Raw genomic sequence first — 20,831 nt, forward strand, 5'->3', positions numbered from 1 at the left:
TCTGATACACAATACCCCCTATACGCCCCCTCACAGCTTTATTGGGCCATATTATCCTGTTGCTCTGATCCAATATGACAGTATTGATTGTGTTGAAATGCAATCTAGGCAAAGATAGCAGAGGAGTAAACAAGCTAAATTTAACCAAACACTTCTGCCCCAGCCTTCACACATCCCAAATGAGGAACAATGATATTTGTCTGCTGTAAAAAAGAGGATATATTGTATCCTCTCATGGCTGTTGGACTTTATAAAGAAAGCACTGGGTTGTTGCTCACTGTTCACAGGAAGTGTCCTCATTCTGGAGAATTTTGACCTCACTTCCCGAAAGCTAGGTTTGAACATTTCTGTTTTCAAAGGAGGTCGTGGTTGAAGGTTCATCTCAATGTGCACGAGGCATTGGTTTTGTTTGAAAGCTTGAAATTGTAATGACAAGATACAGAATGTACTGAGAGTGTATGCATGTGCACACTTAAATGACCGATCTGAACATGTGCAGTTGTTTTTCATTCATCTTCATTCTCATTCAGTTAGTGGAATTCCAGTTGTCATTCAAAAAGTGTCACTGAATAATTGACACGCACAGCTCAAGACTGCCATGCTACTTGCTGCTTATCCTACAGCCATGCTCTCCCATCAACCACTAACGTAGAGCTTCAGACATTCTGGAGCTGTTTGAACTCCTCTGAGCTGGCGTGTTATGAAAAGTCTGACTTTTCAAAAGCATATTCTTTAGTTATATCTCATTAGATCGATGTAGATATGGGAAGGGGGGGGGGTTCTCTTCAGATTTCTGCTGTGAGAACCAACACAAGACTCCACTGAGAAATCATCAACCCTCAAATAAACCTGAAGGACGAGAATAGCCTACCCACTGATGACTTATCCTCAGCTATCGACAAACTTGGGGAAATGTTTGCTAAACGGTGTTCATTCGACTCCGTTGGGCTATCTGGGTTCTCTGAAAACCACACAGAAGAAAAAGTATCGTATTGACAAAACGTCTTCTCTAAATAGTAATGTCAAGGTTTGAGCCCACCTCACCAACACACACTGGTTGTGTGTGCTTTCTCCATGAGCCTGTCTCTCATACTGTGTAAACGGAGTCAATCGTACGTAGCACTAGTCGTCTCTATCTGTTCTCTTTAATAATATATTCATATGTTTTTCAGTCAGTCATTCTCCTGCATTTTACTTATTTCATAATTCATGGGAACACGGGCCTTGTCCTCCAAGAATTCAGTACATCGCTTGTGAAGTATGTAGGTATCACAGCGTCAATTTTATATATAATAATCCTCTATGTCTATAGAATCTATTCTGGTCATTTAGAAACAAAAGATGGTGTTTCGCCGGCACTGTAAGCAATTAATTATAATAAAGATTCATAGACACATTCTGTAATTATTGCAGATCTGTCTCGTATTTCACTCATACGTCTGAGTTGTTAGCGAGGTCCCAGGCATTGTTTCCATGGGTTCAATCATTATAGTGCCGGGGATGGTTTCCATGACGATCTACCACCTGTTGTCTGGTGGAGCTCCCATCTGCTGGGAGACTGAGGTGTGAGTACAGGGCTTTCTGTAATGGGAGTTAATGACTACTGAAGAGGGTGTGGATGATTAGAGTATCTGTTTATTCATTTAGGATAGTGTCTCTTGATGTCTCCCACTGGCCCCTTCAGACCCTTCAGTCTGGGGAATCAGTTAGAGTTTGGGGTCCTCTTGTTTCCCATATGTCTCCCTAACTTTTGTTACTGCAAATACTAAGTGCATCTCTATGGAAAATATGAGGAAGAGTAGAGTTATTTATTACTGCTATGTAAGAGAATGAGATGATTCACACCGTGTGTGCAGGTGCAGACAAATGTTTTACAGGGCCGGCTGCACATAGAAGTGGATCATCTACTCTACACAGTTGTGAAAACACTTAGTGCCTTCAGAAAGTATTCACACCCCTAGACTTTTTCCACATTTTGTTGTGTTACCAGTCAGAATTTAAAATGGACTAAATTGAGGTACCCCATAATTTCGTAGTGGAATTATGTTTTTAGACATTTTTACAAATTAATTAAACATTAAAAGCTGAAATGTCTTGAGTCAATTAGTATTCAACCCCTTTGTTATGTCAAGTCTAAATAAATTCAGGAGTAAAATTAGCTTAACAAGTCACATAATAACTTGCATGGACTCACACTCTCTGTAATAATAGTGTTTAACATGCTTTTTGAATGACTCTCATCTCTATATCCCACACATACACTTATCTGTAAGGTCCCTCAGTCTAGCAGTGAATTTCAAACACAGATTCAACCACAAAGACCAGTAGGTTTTCCAATGCCTCGCAAAGAAAGGCAACTATTGGTAGATGGGTAAAAAAAGCAGACATTGAACATCCCTTTGAGCTAATTACACGTTGTATAGTGTATCAATACACCCAGTCACCAAGATACAGGCGTCCTTCCTAACTCAGTTGCTGGAGAGGAAGGAAACCGCTCAGGGATTTCACCATTAGGCCAATGGTGACTTTAAAACAGTTAGAGTTTAATTGCTGTGATAGGAGAAAACTGAGGATGGATCAACAACATTGTAGTACTCCACAATACTAACCTAAATTACAGAGTGAAAAGAAGGAAGTCGGTACAGAATAAAAAATATTCCAAAACATGCATCCTGTTTGCAATAAGACAAAGTAAAACTTAATTTTGGGGGGGCAATTTCTGAATACAAATCGTTATGTTTGGGGAAAATCCAACAAAACACACATTTCTAAAAACATGTTCCACTTTGTCATTATAGGGTGTATGTAAATGGGGGAGAAAAAATACATGTAATCCATTATGAACTCAGGCTGTAGCACGACAAAATGTGGAATAATACTTTCAGAAGGTACTGCATGTGGTTTCTCAAGAGGCCTGTGTTCAGCTGAAAAACATGTAACACCTCATTGATAGTTTTACGCAGCCACATTTTATCATCAAACATATTCGAGTTCACAGCCTTTGATATGGGGCTTGTACTCAGCCCTGAGGTATACCTCTACATTGTCTACTACTGCACCGAGGTGTTCTACTCCATTGGGTTATTATTTAAAATGTTGGACCTTTTATTTAACTAGGCTTTAGGTATTGAGTTGCAGTTGGTTCTCTGTACCAAGGGCACTACATGAGATGTTCAAACTGGTGATCCCAGAGGAATGCCGGGGACCTAGGGCTGTTTGCATGTCATTATCAATGTGGATACCGCCTTCCACCCACGTACAATACAGAAACAGACACGCACACAACCTTTGTCACCCACAGGTAACCAGACAGACATACCATACAGCCTTGTGGTTTGTAATATCTCTCTATATGGAAAGATATGATCCCATAGTCATAGTGGTGGTGATTTATACATCTAGTACAAACACAGTCGGTAGGCATTATAAAAACAATTTATTTTTTTCACTAAGACATATTACCCATGTTTTCCTAAGAAGAAATATTCTCACAGCTGGAGCTATGGTCATTGGTATCCTTCCCCAAAACATTCTCATACATTATATAAACCAAGAACAGAAGTAAAGACGATTATGGACTTGAGAGTAAACAGAAATGCATTTGATGCCAGGGACAAGGTGCCTGTAAATAAGGAATGTAAATCTAGCCTTGTTGAAGGGGTCTAATCCTTATGTTAATCACAAGCTACTTTGTCAAATTCTAATCTCCATATTTTAAATTCTAATTTTGGATCTTCCAATCAATTGGCGTTGAACACTTCACTTATTCAAGTGTGGCTCCTTTCAATGGAACCCTAATGTCAGAAAATGTGGTGGAAATGGACTCAAACCTAAAGGGAGGAAGGAGAAACTCTTGTACTGTTGTGGAGCCAGACTTGGGTTCAAATAGTATTTGAGATCTTGAGTGTTTACTTGATCCTGCCTGGAGTGCCAAGTGGGCAGGTTTTTCACTTTTGGGATTTATTTTCCGATTGGTTCAATTGCGGCCAGGCAACCTCTGTCAAACACAGCTAAAGTATTTGAAAGATTCAGAATACTATTTGAACCCAGGTCTGCTGTGGTGCACTGCTGAATGTCGTCAATGGACTCATATGGGCATTGATAAACGCCTGCTTATTTAACACTGCTTGTCTCTCAAGAGCTGCCCGTCTCCGAGCAACAGGGCTGTCAACAGATCTACTTTCTCAGAAAACTTGCTTCAGAGACTTCCTGACAAGAAAATCTGATGGAGGGAGAGACTTAATTCCAGAGAGCCCTTTTTTCCTATTTATAAACCTTTTTACTGGCAGAACAAATTACAGGTAGTTTTCCCTCCATCAAGTCGCCGAGCGCCTTTTCATTTAGCCATCACAACGTACAGTGTTTAGGACATTTAAAGAGGGAGCTTTTAGTTAACTCTGTGCTTTTCCGCTCTTTTATAAGCTTATGTGTGGTTGTGCTGAGATTGAAAGTAGCAGGGCATGCATATGTACATGGTGATCCACAGATGGACGCTTAAATGCACTGTCTAGACTTCAAAAGTACAATTACATGAGCATTTTAGCAGTCCTTGTTGGAGACTCACTGCCTAGTCAAACGACACACTAGACCAAAGCTCTTCATCGATTATGCCTGCTTCGGATGGGTCCAGTCTCTCGATGACCGCCTACTCTTCTCATGATGCAGTCTGTTACGGTGCCACTGTGTAAGCTGTCATAAGACTTGCATAACCTGTAACAGTATCTTGCAAGCTAGCAGTGACTCTTCCTCCCTCTGGAACATGACCCCTGGCAGTAGTTCAGTTTTAAATGATTAGAATGTGGTCATCTTCAACACTGTATCTGAGAAGGGAACAGGAGCAGGTTATCTCCCACTTCACCAGAGCACAAGGTATGAATGCCCGTGTGTGTGCGCGCACGTGTGAGAGAGCAAGCATACGTGTGTGTGCGTGTCTGTCTCTTTGTGTGTGTTTGAGAGATTGTGTGCTTACCGGGGTTGGTGTGCCTAAGTCTTAGAGAGCGTGCATTTTTGTTTACTTCTGAGCGAGTGGCGGGCCAATGCACGGCACCAGCAGGCCTCTCACAATGACTCATTAGTTAGGTAATTAAGGCACAAGGCTGTGCCCCCGGGGCTCCACAGTGTCGCACTGTGAGCTAGGACTGCTAATGATACTAGGCCCAGAGCAGAGAGATGGACTGAAAGTATGGTCCATAGGTTCTGCTCTCCACAAAGGAGGGTGGTGGGGGAAGAAATGTGGGAGAGGTGCGGACAGGGGACCTACCGGCATTTTCACTATGGGTCTATGAAAGCTAATGACACAGGGCAGGGCCTGGACAGGGGATATGGGTCCAGAGGTTGTGCTCAGTGGAAAGAAGGGTTCAGGGAGAGTATTTTAATTGGACACAGATGAGGGTATGAGAACTTTGGATACTTACAGTATACTGCAAGGTTGGGTTAACACAGACTTTAAATGGTCTTCTGTGGTCATTTGTAAGGCTTTATGAACTGCCGTAAACCCCATAGGTATCCCCACAATTCACGACCATGTACTCCCGTTAGGGGAGAAATAGGAAAGGGGTGGCGGCGATTGTAATTTTGAGCACGGTGCTACATTAGTCATTGTCCTTTGGATGACATATTGTAGTATTCTAATCAAATTACAATATGGAGGCCCTTCCTGTTGTAACGGCGTTCTTCGTTTGTCAAAAGAGAGTTGGACCGAAATGCAGCGTAGTGGTTACTCATGACTTTAATAGAAAAACTGACACATGAAATAACGATACAAAATAACAAATGGAACGTGAAACCTAATTACAGCCTATCTGGTGAAACTACACAGAGACAGGAACAATCACCCACGAAATACACAGCGCAAACCCAGGCTACCTAAATACGGTTCCCAATCAGAGACAACGAGAATCACCTGACTCTGATTGAGAACCGCCTCAGGCAGCCAAGCCTATACAACACCCCTAATCAGCCTCGATCCCAAATACTACAAACCCCAATACGAACATACAATATAACATAAACCCATGTCACACCCTGGCCTGATCAAATATATAACGAAAATACAAAATACAATGACCAAGGCGTGACACCTGTATGGTTTAAGGATATTCTACTCTACCGTATGCATATAATTTTGTCATGCAAAACACCACTTCCCATACCCTGAACTCATAGCAGCTAATTTTTTCAATTGAATGAAATGATACTATAAACTTCAAGTTGTTTGTACATCAGTTTGAATATGATATTGTCCATAAGCAAAATGAGTTATTAGTGTGGTAGGAAAATATACAGCACTTTAATTGTGATGAGGGAAAATGATGCTGAACAGCAGATAGGGAAAAGTGAAACCTTCTTCCTGCTGAGTCCTAATAGCTCATTTATTCCGGGTCTATTTTTCCCCACTCAAATTTCATGCAAATCGTATTGAACCATGTCCCCCAGTGGCAGAGTACCGAGTGTCGGTGGAGCCCACACGCTCAAATCTCTCAGCTTATTCATTTCCTATTTACTCATTTCATTTTTAATACATTGACTGATGGAAGTGCAACAGCCGAGCTCAACGGTGCTTACATGGAACTGATGGTAGAGGGCGAATGAACAACTGAGCCGGTGTCATTATAAGGGATGTCAGAGTCTACACATGTCTTAATGCTGTATGGCAAGTGGGGTGTATGATGCTATTATATTGTAAACATATTGGCACTGCAACATTGTATCATTAGAGGATGTCAAAATAGTGACATCTACCCATTGTAGTTAGAGTATATTTCACCTGGGCTGACATTAGTTGAATGGCACTTTTGATGACATAGCATTACATAATTAAGTGATACTGCCCAAGAAGCCAGTGTTTGGAGGATATATTGGCACGGGTGTTAGGCACGAGACGAAGTCAATGTCACAGCTGGCTGAAGGACTGGACCAAGGTGCAGCATGGTAAGCGTACATTTTCTCTTTACTAAAAATGATGCCGACAAAACAAAGAACAAAACCAAACCGTGAAGCTTTGGGCAATGTGCCCTGAACAAAGACAAAGTTAACTTCCCACAAAACAGGTGAGGGAAAAGGGTACCTAAGTATGGTTCTCAATCAGAGACAACGATAGACAGCTGCCTCTGATTGATAACCACACCCGGCCAAACACATAGAAATAGAAAATCCTAGAACATAGACTGCCCACCCAAATCACACCCTGACCAAACCAAAATAGAGACATAAAACACTCTCTATGGTCAGGGCGTGACAGTCAAACACTGGCTCCAAGGGCATAATCACCTTTATACAACGGGTTACCAACATATTAAAATAATGATTGACATTTTCATTAAAAAAATATATTTTAATGATTTTATTCATACAATTTCACTCTTCCACAAGAAATAGTCCTGACACAAATCTAGGGATGCTACCCAAGCTGTTCGTTCTATCGGTTTGGTTGCCAGAAATGCGACCCAGTCGTTCAGTCTTTTTGTTGAGTGTCTACAGACGCGACCCAGGAATTCATTCTAAATGTTCCATTGCCATATTGGTTGGGAACATTCTTATCCCTTGCTTGCTAGCTAGCCAATTACGGCTAACTTACAGTCACGTTAAACAGTGTTGCCAGAATAACAACGAAGTAGCTGCATTAACATTTGTTTAAGCTGTTTAACATTTGTTTAAGCTGTGACATTTATTGGATACATTCATAACAAGGAGCTGATGAGGCACGATTTCACCTGGCATAGCTGTGCTTTCTCGTCAGGACACTGTTGATCACAGGAGCTAGCCAACTACACAGCTAATACAATCAATTCAAACTGAAGCTGGAAAGACTTCAAAACGTTCAGACTTCCCGATTCCCAAAACATTCATTGCTATGGGACAGCTGGAGGTCGAATTTGAATATTGAAACAATGTTGCAAATGTTGGAGAGACAGACAGCAAGGTTTATACAAATCTCTGCTGTTGAAATCTAAATGTTAGTCTAAAAGAAATGTGAGATAATGTCTTGATGCTTTTTATAGTGGAGATCAAGTTTATAAATTGCCTGGCTGGGCTGATGAGACGGCAGATTGCGCAGCCAGATGGAACAGAGTAAATAGGAATTTTAACGTCATAGATTTAGTCGGTGGTAACTTGTGGAATAGACACCAGCTGGAATGCGGTTTTAACCAATCAGCATTCAGGATTAGACCCACCGTTGTATAATATGTCACATTGACAGTGCCATCAAAACGTTACTCATACCCCTTGACTTATTCCACATTGTTGTGTTACAACCTGAATTCAAAATGGATTAAATATGTATCTGCACACAATACCCCATAATGACAAAGAAAAACATGTTTTTAGAAATGTTTGCAAATGTGTTGAAAATTTAATTCAGAAATATCTCATTTTTACATAAGTATTCACACCCCATAGTCAATACATGTTAGAATCACCTTTGGCAGTGATTACATCTGACACATTTGAATAAATGTAGGTTTTGAAACATATGAATGTGTCATAACCGGCCATAAAATAAAGCAATATACTGTATGTCACATCAGGTGTAAATATATGGGTCATGACAGTGTTACTACAATGTTGTTGATCCATCTTCAATTTTCTCCTTTCACATTAAACCATTGGCCTCATTGTGAAATCCCTGAACGGTTTCCTTCCTCTCCGGCAACTGAGTTAGGAAGGACGCCTGTATCTTTGTAGAGCCTGAGGGTATTGATACACTATCCAAAGTGTAATCAATAACTTCACCATGCTCAAAGGGATATTCAATGTCTGTTTTCTTCTCTTCACAGATCTACCAATAGACGCCCTTGTTTACCAGGCATTGGAAAACCTCTGATCTATGTGGTTGAATTTGTGTTTGAAATTCACTGCTCGACTGAGGGACCTTACAGACAATTCCACTGACATTTTTGGGGTATTCTGTGTAGGCCAGATAATTAAATCTAAATGTAATTCAATTACATTTCAGGCTGTAAGACAGACAACAAAATGTAAAAAAGTCAAGGGGTGTGAATACATAGGTGAAATAAACAGCCTTGGTGAAATATACAGTTAATTCGGAAAGTATTCAGACCCCTTGACTTTTTCCACATTTTGGTACGTATTTTGGTACGCATTATTCTAAAATGAATTCATTCATTTTTCCTCATCAAGCTTATTTTTTTTAACCCCATAATGACAAAGAAAAAGCAGGTTTTAAGAAATGTTTGCAAATTGATCAATAAAAAAACACTAAAATATCACATTTACATAAGTGTTCAGACCCTTTACTCAGTACTTTGTGGAAACACATTTGGCAGTGATTACAGCCTCAAGTCTTCTTGGGTATGATGCAACAAGCTTGGCACACCTGTATTTGGGGAGTTTCTCCCATTCTTCTCTGCAGATCCTCTCAAGCTCTGTCAGGTTGGATGGGGAGCATCGCTGTACAGCTATTTTCAGGTCTCTCCATGTTCGATTGGGTTCAAGTAAAATTTAATAAAATTGTATTTTTCACATTTGTCGAATACAACAGGTGCAGATCTTACCCTGAAATGCTTACCAAGCCATGAGGTCGAAGAAATTGTTCGTAAAGCTCTGGGCCACTCGAGGACATTCAGAGACTTGTCCAGAAGCCACTCCTGCGTTGTCTTGGTTGTGTGCTGAGGGTTGTTGTCCTGTTGGAAGGTGAACCTTTGCCCAGTCTGAGGTCCGGAGAGCTCTGGAGCAGGTTTTCATCAAGGATCTATCTGTACATTGCTCCGTTCATCTTTCCCTCGATCATGACTTGTCTCCCAATCCCTGCCACTGAAAACATCCCCACAGCATGATGCTGCCACCACCATGCTTCACCGTAGGGATGGTGCCAGGTTTCCTCCAGACACGACACTTGGCATTCAGGCCAAAGAGTTCAATCTTGGTTTCATCAGACCAGATATCTTGTTTCTCATGGTCTGAGAGTACTTTAGGTGCCTTTTGGCAAACTCCAAGCGGGTTGTCATGTCCCTCTTACTGAGGAGTGGCTTCTGTCTGGCCACTCTACCATAAAGGCCTGGTTGATGGAGTGCTGCAGAGATGGTTGTCCTTCTGGGAGGTTCTCCCATCTCCACAGAAGAACTTTGGAGCTCTGTCAGAGTGGCCATTGGGTTTTTGGTCACCTCCCCGACCTAGGCCCTTCTCCCCAGATTGCTCAGTTTGGCCGTGCGGCCAGCACTAGGAGTCTTGGTGGTTCCAAACTTCTTTCATTTAAGAATGATGAATGCCACTGTGTTCATGGAGACCTTCAATGCTGCAGAAATGTTTTGCTACCCATCCCCAGATCTGTGCCTCGACACAATCCTGTCTTGGAGCTCTACGGACATTTCCTTCGATCTCATGGCATGGATTTTGCTCTGACATGCACTGTCAACTGTGGGACCTTATATAGACGGGTGTGTGACTTTCCAAAGCATGTCCGATCAATTTAATTTAACACAGGTGAACTCCAATCAAGTTGTAGAAACATCTCAAGGATGATCAATGGAAACAGGATGCACCTGAGCTCAATTTCGAGTCTCATAGCAAAGGGTCTGAATAATTATGTAAATCATGTTTTTCTGTTTTTTTTTCACTTTGTCATTATGGGGTATTTTGTGTAGATTGCTAAGGAATTGTTTTAATTGAATACATTCTAGAATAAGTCAAGGGGTCTGAATACTTTCACTGTATATCACTAATGTGTTGTGTAGTAGGACCAAGATGATTGAAAAGTATTTGAAACTTGTTTGGATCACCATGTTCTTGAGGATGACTCACACACACGAAAATGTTATCATGTGCACATGTGGTCAATGTCAGGCAGTTGCCACGTAAAGAAGATCAACTGAACTAATAACTTTTTATTTTTACAAAAATAGGATCCAACAGTTAAACTTATTTTCATCTAGTATGGCCTGTGTGTGGACATAACCTGGAGAAACAGATGATATATATTTTTAAATCCCACATTTTGTTTACTCTTCATTGTTAAATGGGAGTATTTTGTTTGATGACTCTGTGCTAACAGAATTTGACAGAAAACTAATTTATTGGCTGTCAGCCAGGAGCCTTTTCTTTCATTATTTGTCAAGGTACGATTCATTTTTTTCCCTTCTGTTTATGTAAGTTAATTTATTTTCTGGGTAAACAAAAAAAAGGGAAAAGAAATTGGCTTCCAATTTGTTGATAACGTTAACCAGACTGCCTCAGTCTGAATATGGGCTTTTCAAACAAGGGCCCTCACGTTTACAATATTAAACGCAAACATTGACTTGAGATATACATATACTGCACAGAATCTAATCTGAATTTATCTACTTAAAAAAATAGTTTCTGTATGGATAACAGGGTCTTATTGCCAAATAAACACTCTCACCGCGTCACACATTTTTGTGAGACCTCGCATTACCCTGCACGAGGCTTCAAAATAGATGTTTGAATGATAAATATACATATCGGTTGGTCACCGTATGACGGCTTTTGGTTTCGATTTCAGGATCAGCTCTCATAGCGATTAGAGGCAACTTAAGAAGTCCCCTATGGGTGTGTTTCCATTGGCTCTTAATGAAAAACATATTCTATATTTACTCATCTCAATGGAGTGTTCAGAAAGAAAGCAGAGAGAATTCTAGTCACGTTATTATATATACACCATCTCACAGACCCAGCATACATACACAGCACAGAACCAAGCCTCAAGGGAAAGGGAAAAGAGTTTGTGGATCACCAAAACAAGAAAATAAAATCACAGATCACAGAAGGATTAATTACATTTCCAACGGCAGTAGGGCAGAAAAGAAATGATGTTCCACACATTTTGAGAGGGTGGCCTATTTCCTTTCTCTGTCATGCCTTTTAGCTCTGGAAGCTCCTGTATTGTGTCGGAGTAGGACAGAGTGTGATTGAGAAAATGTGGGGATATTTTTAGCCAACCAGTTACTGGCCTGAGGGGAAAGAGGATTTTTTTTTGTAGCTGTTTCACAATGAACCTCTGGTTCCATGCCCAGGAGGGACTTCAGATCCTCACTGAATCAGCTTTCATCTCCTCCACAATGCTGCTGTTTCCTGGTTGGCATTACAAGCTCCACTGCTCCCCTTTCCTCTATTGTTGTTCTGGTGATATACTGCAGGGTTTCCCAAACTCGGGCCTGGGGCCCCCCGGGTGCACGTTTTATTTTTTGCCCTAGCACTACAGAGCAGATTCAAATAATCAAAGCTTGATGATGACTTGGTTATTCGGCCCAGGACAGAGTTTGGGAAACCCGATATACTATACTGTTAGTCACACTACTGTGTTACAGTAGTGTGCTATAGACTGGTAGAACAATTGAGTTGTTATATTAATTCACAGACACTCAGTTAACACGGTGAAATGTATCAACCGAAGTAAATGGCAAATAGAAACAGGCACATTATGTCTTTCTGATTTGTGGTTTGACTGGGAAAACACTAACTTCATCATTTCGCTTGAGTGAACCCATGTCTGTAGCACCATCACTCTGTTGGATCTATTCAAACACACTCACTAATGTGAGAGTCACACTCATTTTGTCCTAAGCATTTTCTTGTTGATGACATGAAGTTGTGAATATTTCTCTATGACCAAATGATCCTTCCCTGACCGTGACCTCTCATATACTTTCCGTTTCGACGTTCCCATGGACTTTGCCTTTTTCTTCCCACTTTATGCCGCATTGATTCCAATTGCAGCAGTGACATTCCCACAACTTGTTTCACCCCTCCTCTCCTCCTCCCTCCCTCCATCCTGCTCTTGGTCTTGACTGTCTCCCAAGCGGGCAAACTGTTTGGACTTGTTTAAATGTCGCCTCACAGCGTGTTCTGGAGCTGTGGATGGCTTGGCCGAGCTGCTTGGATTGTGCTGAGACGACTAGGCTTAAAATACACCCCCCCCCCTCCCTCCCCCCCCACGTCAAAATATCTGGTCACTCAGCGAGTCTACTATCTTGTTAATTCCAAGCGTCTGTCTCCACCACTGCTATTGGGAGGTTAAGCCCTGTCGAGAAGGCATCAAAGCTGTCCTCGGAAAGCGGCTCGTATCATAGAGCTAAACAATCAGCTTTGATTGGATTTTTATCCTGTCTTATCAACTCTCAGACCAGGGAGCCAAAGCCAAAGGCATGATGCTAATTGCCAAAACAAACTGAAAATGCTCCGTGGATCAACACTGAGATCCGGTCCAGCTTACGTTTGGGTTGTTGTACTGCAGTAAAGTATTATGACATTTGATAGGGATGTTTTCTGTTAGGCAATTTGGTTGGCCTCCCTCCGTATCTCTATTTGACCTGGTCATGGATGAGTTCAACTAGATTCCATTTGAATGTAGCCTTTTTGTGAGACTTTTCTTGGTTTTACATGATAGTTCCCTGTGTGTGTTTAAAAGTCCGAAGGAAGACCAACAGCCGAAACGCTTCGGTTCTATTTTTAACAATGAAGCTTTTATTTATTGAATTCCATTGTCTTCCAAAGGTTACTGAATCTCCTCTCTGTTTATCACTTTTACCTGAATTTGTGTATCATTCACTGGACTACAACTATAGTCAGTACTATCACTATAACTTCCACTACCATGACAAAACACCTGAACCAACCACACACACGTTCTTCAGAATCTGTACCTTTTCTCGTTCCCTGTCTTTCAGATGGCTCATCTACACTGTGTCTTTCGTCTGTGCGGGAGCTCCCAGCCCAGCTCCAGGACCTGTACCAGCAGGGCTTCTCCCTAGTTGCCGTTCACCCCTTCATTCATCCCTGTGGTTCCGACGCAGTCAGCCCCCAGCACCAGCTCTACAGGGCCGTGCTGATCCGACTCGATGATGGGTACGAGTACATACACATTGCACTTATTCAGAGCACCTTCATTGACACAATTAGCAGAAGCCTTATCCAGGGTCAATACATTTGTGTTTATTTAAGCTTTGTCATTACGTAATATGTACAGCAAATAAAAATGTATATTACTACATGGATGTAGACATTGGTATTGCAGAGGTTGTTTTGGGCTAGCTGTCACAGGGCTGTTGTTTTGGTCGTTAGCAAGCAAATAATCTCTTTCCAAGCTTTTGATGCTCCGGCCAACATGTGGAATGGGCCAAAGTCACAGCTGCCCCCCCATGTCTGCCCTCCACCCGGGCACCTGTCAGCGAGCCCTGGGTGACAGTCAGCTTGGATCAGGGCATGGTTTTACTCCAAGTGTATGTGAAGGGCATGGTGGGGTGGTGCTGGTAGTGGTGGTTTCCGGCTGAAACCCTGTCTGGCTTGCCTCGTGTGCCCTGTGTTCTACCAGCTGGCTGTTATGAAGGACAGCGGTTTCATGTGTGTTAGGCCACATGCAGGTCTGTCTCTGGGAATGACTGCCTGTGTGAAGCAGAACCAGACACTCACTAGTCACTTTCCCCACAGAGAGGTTAGAGGGGCAGCAGTTGAACCTCTCACCCTCCCCTCTTAACAGTGTTTTATGGGCTGGTCTGTTCTCTCTCGTGGATCCAGAGCCCTGGGGTCAGACAGTGACGCCACACTCCATAAATCCCTGGACTCTCCTCTCGTTGAATTATCATCCAGGAATTAATCTCGAGATTCCTAAAATAAATAATTCCAAACATGGACATATAATTCCTGCACATTCCTCAGTATATTGGGGTTTAGGCTCCTTGCCCTGTTGTTCTTGTTTTGTGCTTCCTGGTTGCCTAGTGTTGTCTTGATAGGATCAAACCATTTGGCTGGTACAGGTGGAGGATTTAGTTAGTTGTAAAGCACAACAATCCATCCACTCAGGTGGCTCTTGCCTTCTTTCTAAAGACAGCCTGTGCCCATTAATGAGCTCCTATGGTCTAGGGAAATACATCACACCTCTCTCCCACTGTCTCTACACAAAAACCACTCCCAAACAAGTTCCAGACACTAATTCTATGCTGGGAGCACATAAATATTGATTTTGTATGAAAAGGGATGGATGAATGGGCAGCAGCATGGTTTTTACACACCGACATGGTTGCCTTCCTCTGAAGGAAAAAAGAGAATATGAGGAATAGAAAGCGGTAGAGAGAGAAAATAAGATCACAGCTGGAGTGTGACCGAGCGAGCGGGAGTTAGAAAGAGAGAAAGGGGAAAGGGCTGCCATCCTTTGATGGCTCCGGCCAAACCGTCCTGCTTTATCTCAGATTCTGTCACCGTGGAGACGGCTGCTCACATCAGCACCAGCCCCGGGGGGGAGGGGTGGGATAAAAGAGAAAGAACAAAACAAAAAAATCAACCAGGTAGCATCTTCCTCTCCTATTCCCTTGTCAGTCCCTTGAATCAGGGAGCCAAAACTGCAGATGACAGCGCAACCATTCATCACTCTCCCAAAGCAAACAGACCCAAAAGTGTCTTCTTCGCTCTGCAGTGCGCTATGCGTCAGCTGGAGACAGACAGAGGGGGAGAGATAGTGTGTGTGTGAGAACCAGAACAAGAACAGCAGCTAGGCTATGCTTAGCAGCAGCTGGATGTGCTGTGTTTAGTATGCACACAATGTCTCTTTGGATACAATCCCAACCAATTTTCTACAGTATTAGCCTCAATTGTAAAGCCTCAGTGAACAAGGGTATAGCTGCACAGTAGTGTGACATTGCAAAAGCTTCTAGAGCCAGGAATTACACAGGGGCAGGTAGCTTATATAGAGCTGGGAGAAAGTATTGTTCATGTTAAACACTGTCAATTGGAACAACTATTTAGTTCAGGATAAACTCTCAAACTTGTATAATTTCAGCCAGTAGCTTTGAAAGTGGCGCTCACGGGCCAAAAGTGGTCCCTTTTCTGTGTGTACTATGTCATCAAATTGGGTACTACAGTACGTCATTTATTTTGTATGATATGTTATGTCCTGCAAATGTTGTCGATTTTGCAATTATACATTTTCAATCCAATTTGTACTATACGTTCCGAATTTGTTGTGCTTAAGGTCCTGGAGTGCATCTTTAAGTAGGCCATAACTTTAAAAGCCTGTTGTCTCTTTGACTGTGATTTGTCACTGGTGACCGTGGTAACCTGCTCAAATCTGTGGATCAGAGAGAATGGATAGGACCATTTTAATTTTCAAATGTCAACTGTCATATTTCCCAATGTTCAATTTGGTTGCGGCATAGAGGGGTTACAGTTCAGCAGGCAGTGTCTGATGGGATATATTCATCATCTATTGAATAATTGTAGAATTCACATGCGCTCGGGGAGAGAGCTGTATGGACCAGAAACCATTAGAGGGGATTCGTCCAAAGAAATTATTCATGACTCTGTGAAAAGCTGACATTAGAAAAATATGTGCTATATTATTAAAGGCCAGGGATGAAAGATTGCTAAACACAGGTTCGATGGTGGAGCCTGACCGAGCCGTTGTCATGGAGATTGTGATTTTTGGAATTGCGATTTTGGCGCCCGATGTGAGGGCTTCTGGGTTTCATCACGCCCCACCATATCAAGAATTAAAATAACCATCCCCAGATTCCAAATCCCAGACTGTGCCTTTAATAGTCCCTGTGGTCCGGGATACAGAACCTTGAACGGTTGAACCTGACTGACAGTGCAGCTGAATAGATAGCAGCAGCAGTCTGCATAAGGAGTGGGAAGTCAGATGTAGATGTACACCCAGGAGGAGGCTGCAGTCAGACCAGCTGCAGGCTGGAGCCAGGCATGCGTTTGACACTTACTCTAGCAGCCTGGCGGTAGACAGCAGATCAATGGGGTTGAATGCAAGTAACCTGTTTCACACTGAGAAAATGGACTGCATGTGATGGGGGTATTTTTAAAGAAGTCCTTACCTCTAGAGAGGCGATGGGAGACTAGATATTTTCTCCCACTTTATCCATTATGGATTTGAGCCCTCTGTCACGGCCGTCAAAAGAAGTGGACCAAGGTCCAGCGTGGCGAGCGTACATTTGCCTTTTTATTCAAAATGTCTCCAACAAAACAACAAACGAAAGAAACAATCACGAAGCTTACAGGGCATTAGTGCCACAAACAAAGTTAACTACCCACAACAAAAGGAGGGAAAAAGGGCTACCTAAGTATGGTTCCCAATTTGAGACAATGATAGACAGCTATCCCTGATTGAGAACCATACCCGGCCAAAACATAGAAACACAAAATCATAGAAAACAAAACATAGAAATCACAAATCACACCCTGACCAAACCAAAGAGACATAAAAAGGCTCTCTGAGGTCAGGGCGTGACAGTACCCCCTTCCCCCCAAAAGGTGCGGACTCTGGCCGCAAAACCTGAACCTATAGGGGAAGGTCTGGGTGGGCATCTATCTGCGGTGGCGGCTCAGGTGCGGGACGCAGACCCCGCTCCACCACTGGCTCACCCCACTTTGGTGGCACCTCTGGTGTACGGGGACCCTCGTTGCTGACCCCGGACTGGGGACCCTCGCCGCGGGCGCCGGACTGGGCACCCTCACCGCGGGCCACGGACTGGTGACCGTCGCCGCGGGCTCCAGACTGGGGACCGTCGCCGGGGGCTCCGAACTGGGGACCCTCCCTGATGGGAGGAGGCGTATAGACAGCCTGGTGCGTGTGGCTGCCCTGGAGATCTGGTGCATAGCTCTTGGAACTACTCCTCCAGGCTGAATGCCCACTTTAGCCCGGCACCTCCCGAGCGCAGGCACAGGTCGAACCGGGCTGTGGAGGAGCACTGGAGATCTGGTGCTTACCACGTGCACCTCTCCTTTTGGCGGCATGCCCACTTTAGCCCGGCAAGTGCGGGAAGTTGGCACAGGCCGCACTGGGTTCTCCTGGCGAACAGGGGATACCGTGTGTAGAGCTGTCGCAGGATAACCTGTGCCGAAGAGACGCACCGGAGACTAGGAGCGCTGAGCCGGCACAATCCCTCCTGGCTGAATGCCAACTCTAGCATGGCAACTGGGGGAGCTTGCAGAGAGCGCACCGGGCTATGAGAGTGCACTGGAGACACATGGCGCAGAGCCGCATAACCTGGTGCCTGACTAGTCACTCTTTCCCTACGGTAAGCACGGCGAGTTGGCTCAGGTCCATAACCTGACTCCGCCAATCTCCCCGTGTGCCAACCCCAAACATGTTGGGGGGCTGCCTCTCGTGCCTGCTTCGCTGACTTGCCTCCTCATATCGCCGCCACTCTGCTTTAGCTGCCCCCAGTTCCTCCCTTGGACGGCGATACTCCCCAGCCTGCCTCCAGGGTCCCTTACTGTCCAGGATCTCCTCCCATGTCCAGGAGTCCCTTTCACCACGCTGCTTGGTCCTTTGGTGGTGGGTAGTTCTGTCACGGCTGTCAAGAGAAGTGGACCAAGGTGCAGCGTTTTTATTCAAAATGTCGCCAACAAAACAACAAACGAAAGAAACAAACGTGAAGCTTACATGGCATTGGTTCCACAAACAAAGATAACTACCCACAACGAAAGGAGGGAAAAAGGGCTACCTAAGTATGGTTCCCAATCAGAGACAATGTTAGACAGCTGTCCCTGATTGAGAACCATACCCGGCCAAAACAGAGAAACACAAAATCATAGAAAACAAAACATAGAATGCCCACCCAAAATTACACCCTAACCAAACCAAATAGAGACATAAAAAGGCTCTCTAAGGTCAGGGCGTGACACCCTCCTCAAGTTTACAGATCCAATCTGCTTTTCATGACTTCAAATTACAGAACGTGGAAAACAAATAGCAAGAATTCAGAGGTTTTCCTTTACATTGGCGCTTCACGGTGCTGTGAATTGCACAGTAAGTTTGCAAAAACATTTGCATCCAATGTGCAGATTTTCCTTGACACAGTTTGCTACTGACATTTGATCTGGGATAAGTTGCATAATGATGGGGGACTGGCGTGACAGTGACGTCTGACTTCTGTGGGGTTGTTGTTGACTGTGAGAGATGACTCAGGTTCCCGCTGTGTTGTGAAGTCCGTGTGACAGAGAGCGGGAGAGCTAGGCTTAGGCTGCATGGGATAATGTTTAACGTCTCCTTACACACACACACACTGTACACACACACACGTACATACTGTACATACACACTCATGCAGTGGCGAGGGTGGAAGCGTCCCATCCGTGTTGTCAACAGGATGAGCGGTGAAGCAGAGCGATGGAAGCTGGGGCATTGGCCTCCTCCAGGGCTAGCTGTGGGATTTCCTCCAGAGAAGATAGAAAAATACATACCCATATACATAGATTCCATCCACCCAGTGGAAAAACTTTCCTACCCACCCTAATGTGCCCCTTTCAATCCTGATTTGTGTCTACGTTAAGTGCTCCTTCTTCTTTTTTGTCACACAGGCCAACAATTACATTAACATGGCTCATATGTTATTTATTAATACATTATTTTAATAAATCCATAAATACTTTGTTTCCAAGGATTTCTCTGTGCAACCATTACAGAATGTGGTGTATGTCTGTATCGTGTATGACTGAAGTGACTGTGGCTGAAATGTGTTGTTCCTCTCTCTCTTGCTGTGTGGGCTGCTACCGCAGGTTGGAGAAGAGCCAGTCAAACTGTGCTCCCTACCGTCTGCAGCTGGAGCAGTGTCTGTCTACCGACCAGGTGCCCACCCCTGAGCTCATCCAGGGCTATGTCAAGAAGGTGAGCCTCAGATAAGGCCCTGTCACACTACTGAGACGAGCTGAGCCAAGCCAAGCTGTACTGAGCTGGCCAGGTTAGTGGTTAGGCATCCACAACTGTGCTGAAAAGGACATCGATGTGAACGAAACTATTAAGCCTGCACAGTTTTGTTCAGGTGGCGTGATAGTGTGAAAAGGGTATAGTGGACTCAGATAACAGACTCAGATAACAGACACAACTGACCAGCCTATAAGTAAGTCCTAAAGGTGCTGTGGGCAAAAACTATCTGTTTGGTTTCTTCTTTATCTCGACTCGCTTTCCACAGCCAGTAGACGGTCCTTAGTTTTAATAAAACATTGGGGAGTAGAAATGGGTTATCAATTCAGCCGGCCAGTCGCCTGAGGACCTGAGTTTCATTCTGACCTTCAAACTATCGGCTCCTGGAGCACTCTCTCTAATATCTGGAAAAATAGGAAATATGTAGCCTATGTAGAACTGGAAAATGAAAGTCTTTACAGAGGGCTGCTCTCATTCTGCAGTGAGGACATGGTAACACTAACCACTCTCAAGCAAGCTGATGGCCATAACCATATCATGTTAGGAGATATCACAGGCGTCTATTAAAAGCAAAAGAGACTTGTCATTATAAATAGCAATGTAACAGAAACATATGACGTTTACCTGTTTCTCTGACCTGAGCATGTGCAATAAATACACAGTCGTGTGATTTTTCCATTCAATGCGGACCATTTCAAAGGCTATCCATTACCTTCACACCCGAGTCGACCCACATTAACACACACACACAGTAGAAATGATCCCTCTCCCTCATTGACTGGCAACGTTACCCTCAAATGAGATATAATATTTTTATTTTCATCTTGGCAATTCCATTTTGCAATTTGTCTGGGAATAAAAATGTGCAAGTGCTGAGTGAACGTTCCATAGATATGAAACAATGGAGCTAGGAAACGATGTGACTGTTTTACAATTTCATTTCATAGAGGATAACCTGTGATATGGCACCCATGCTGATTTGATTTGGATTCTCCTGGTCCCCGGCTGCAGATAGCAGAATGTACAGCCTCTGGCTGGATCTTGTGACAGAATGTGAATGGAGAATGGCATCATTAACACTGCTTGACAGTTAACATTTCAATTTCATTTTGATGGAAAATCCCAATATTGACATAGAATGCCAGATGACAATGAAATGGGAAAAGCAATGCTTGATTTGGGATGCAGTCCTGCCAGGGCTGGAGCC

At 43.4% G+C, this 20,831-nt stretch overlaps 1 protein-coding gene across 1 annotated transcript in view; it reads left to right on the plus strand.

Annotated features, from left to right (window-relative positions):
- Nucleotides 1-20,831, plus strand: part of LOC123997691 (raftlin-like) — a 79,407-nt gene that overhangs the window by 18,761 nt on the left and 39,815 nt on the right. The window contains exons 3-4 of the mRNA XM_046302166.1: nucleotides 13,644-13,821; nucleotides 19,480-19,588. Of these exons, the coding sequence (XP_046158122.1) occupies nucleotides 13,644-13,821; nucleotides 19,480-19,588 (287 nt within the window). The remainder of the gene's footprint in view (nucleotides 1-13,643; nucleotides 13,822-19,479; nucleotides 19,589-20,831) is intronic.

The sequence above is a fragment of the Oncorhynchus gorbuscha genome, linkage group LG15, assembly GCF_021184085.1.
Source record: "Oncorhynchus gorbuscha isolate QuinsamMale2020 ecotype Even-year linkage group LG15, OgorEven_v1.0, whole genome shotgun sequence".
Classification (NCBI taxonomy): Eukaryota; Metazoa; Chordata; class Actinopteri; order Salmoniformes; family Salmonidae; genus Oncorhynchus; species Oncorhynchus gorbuscha.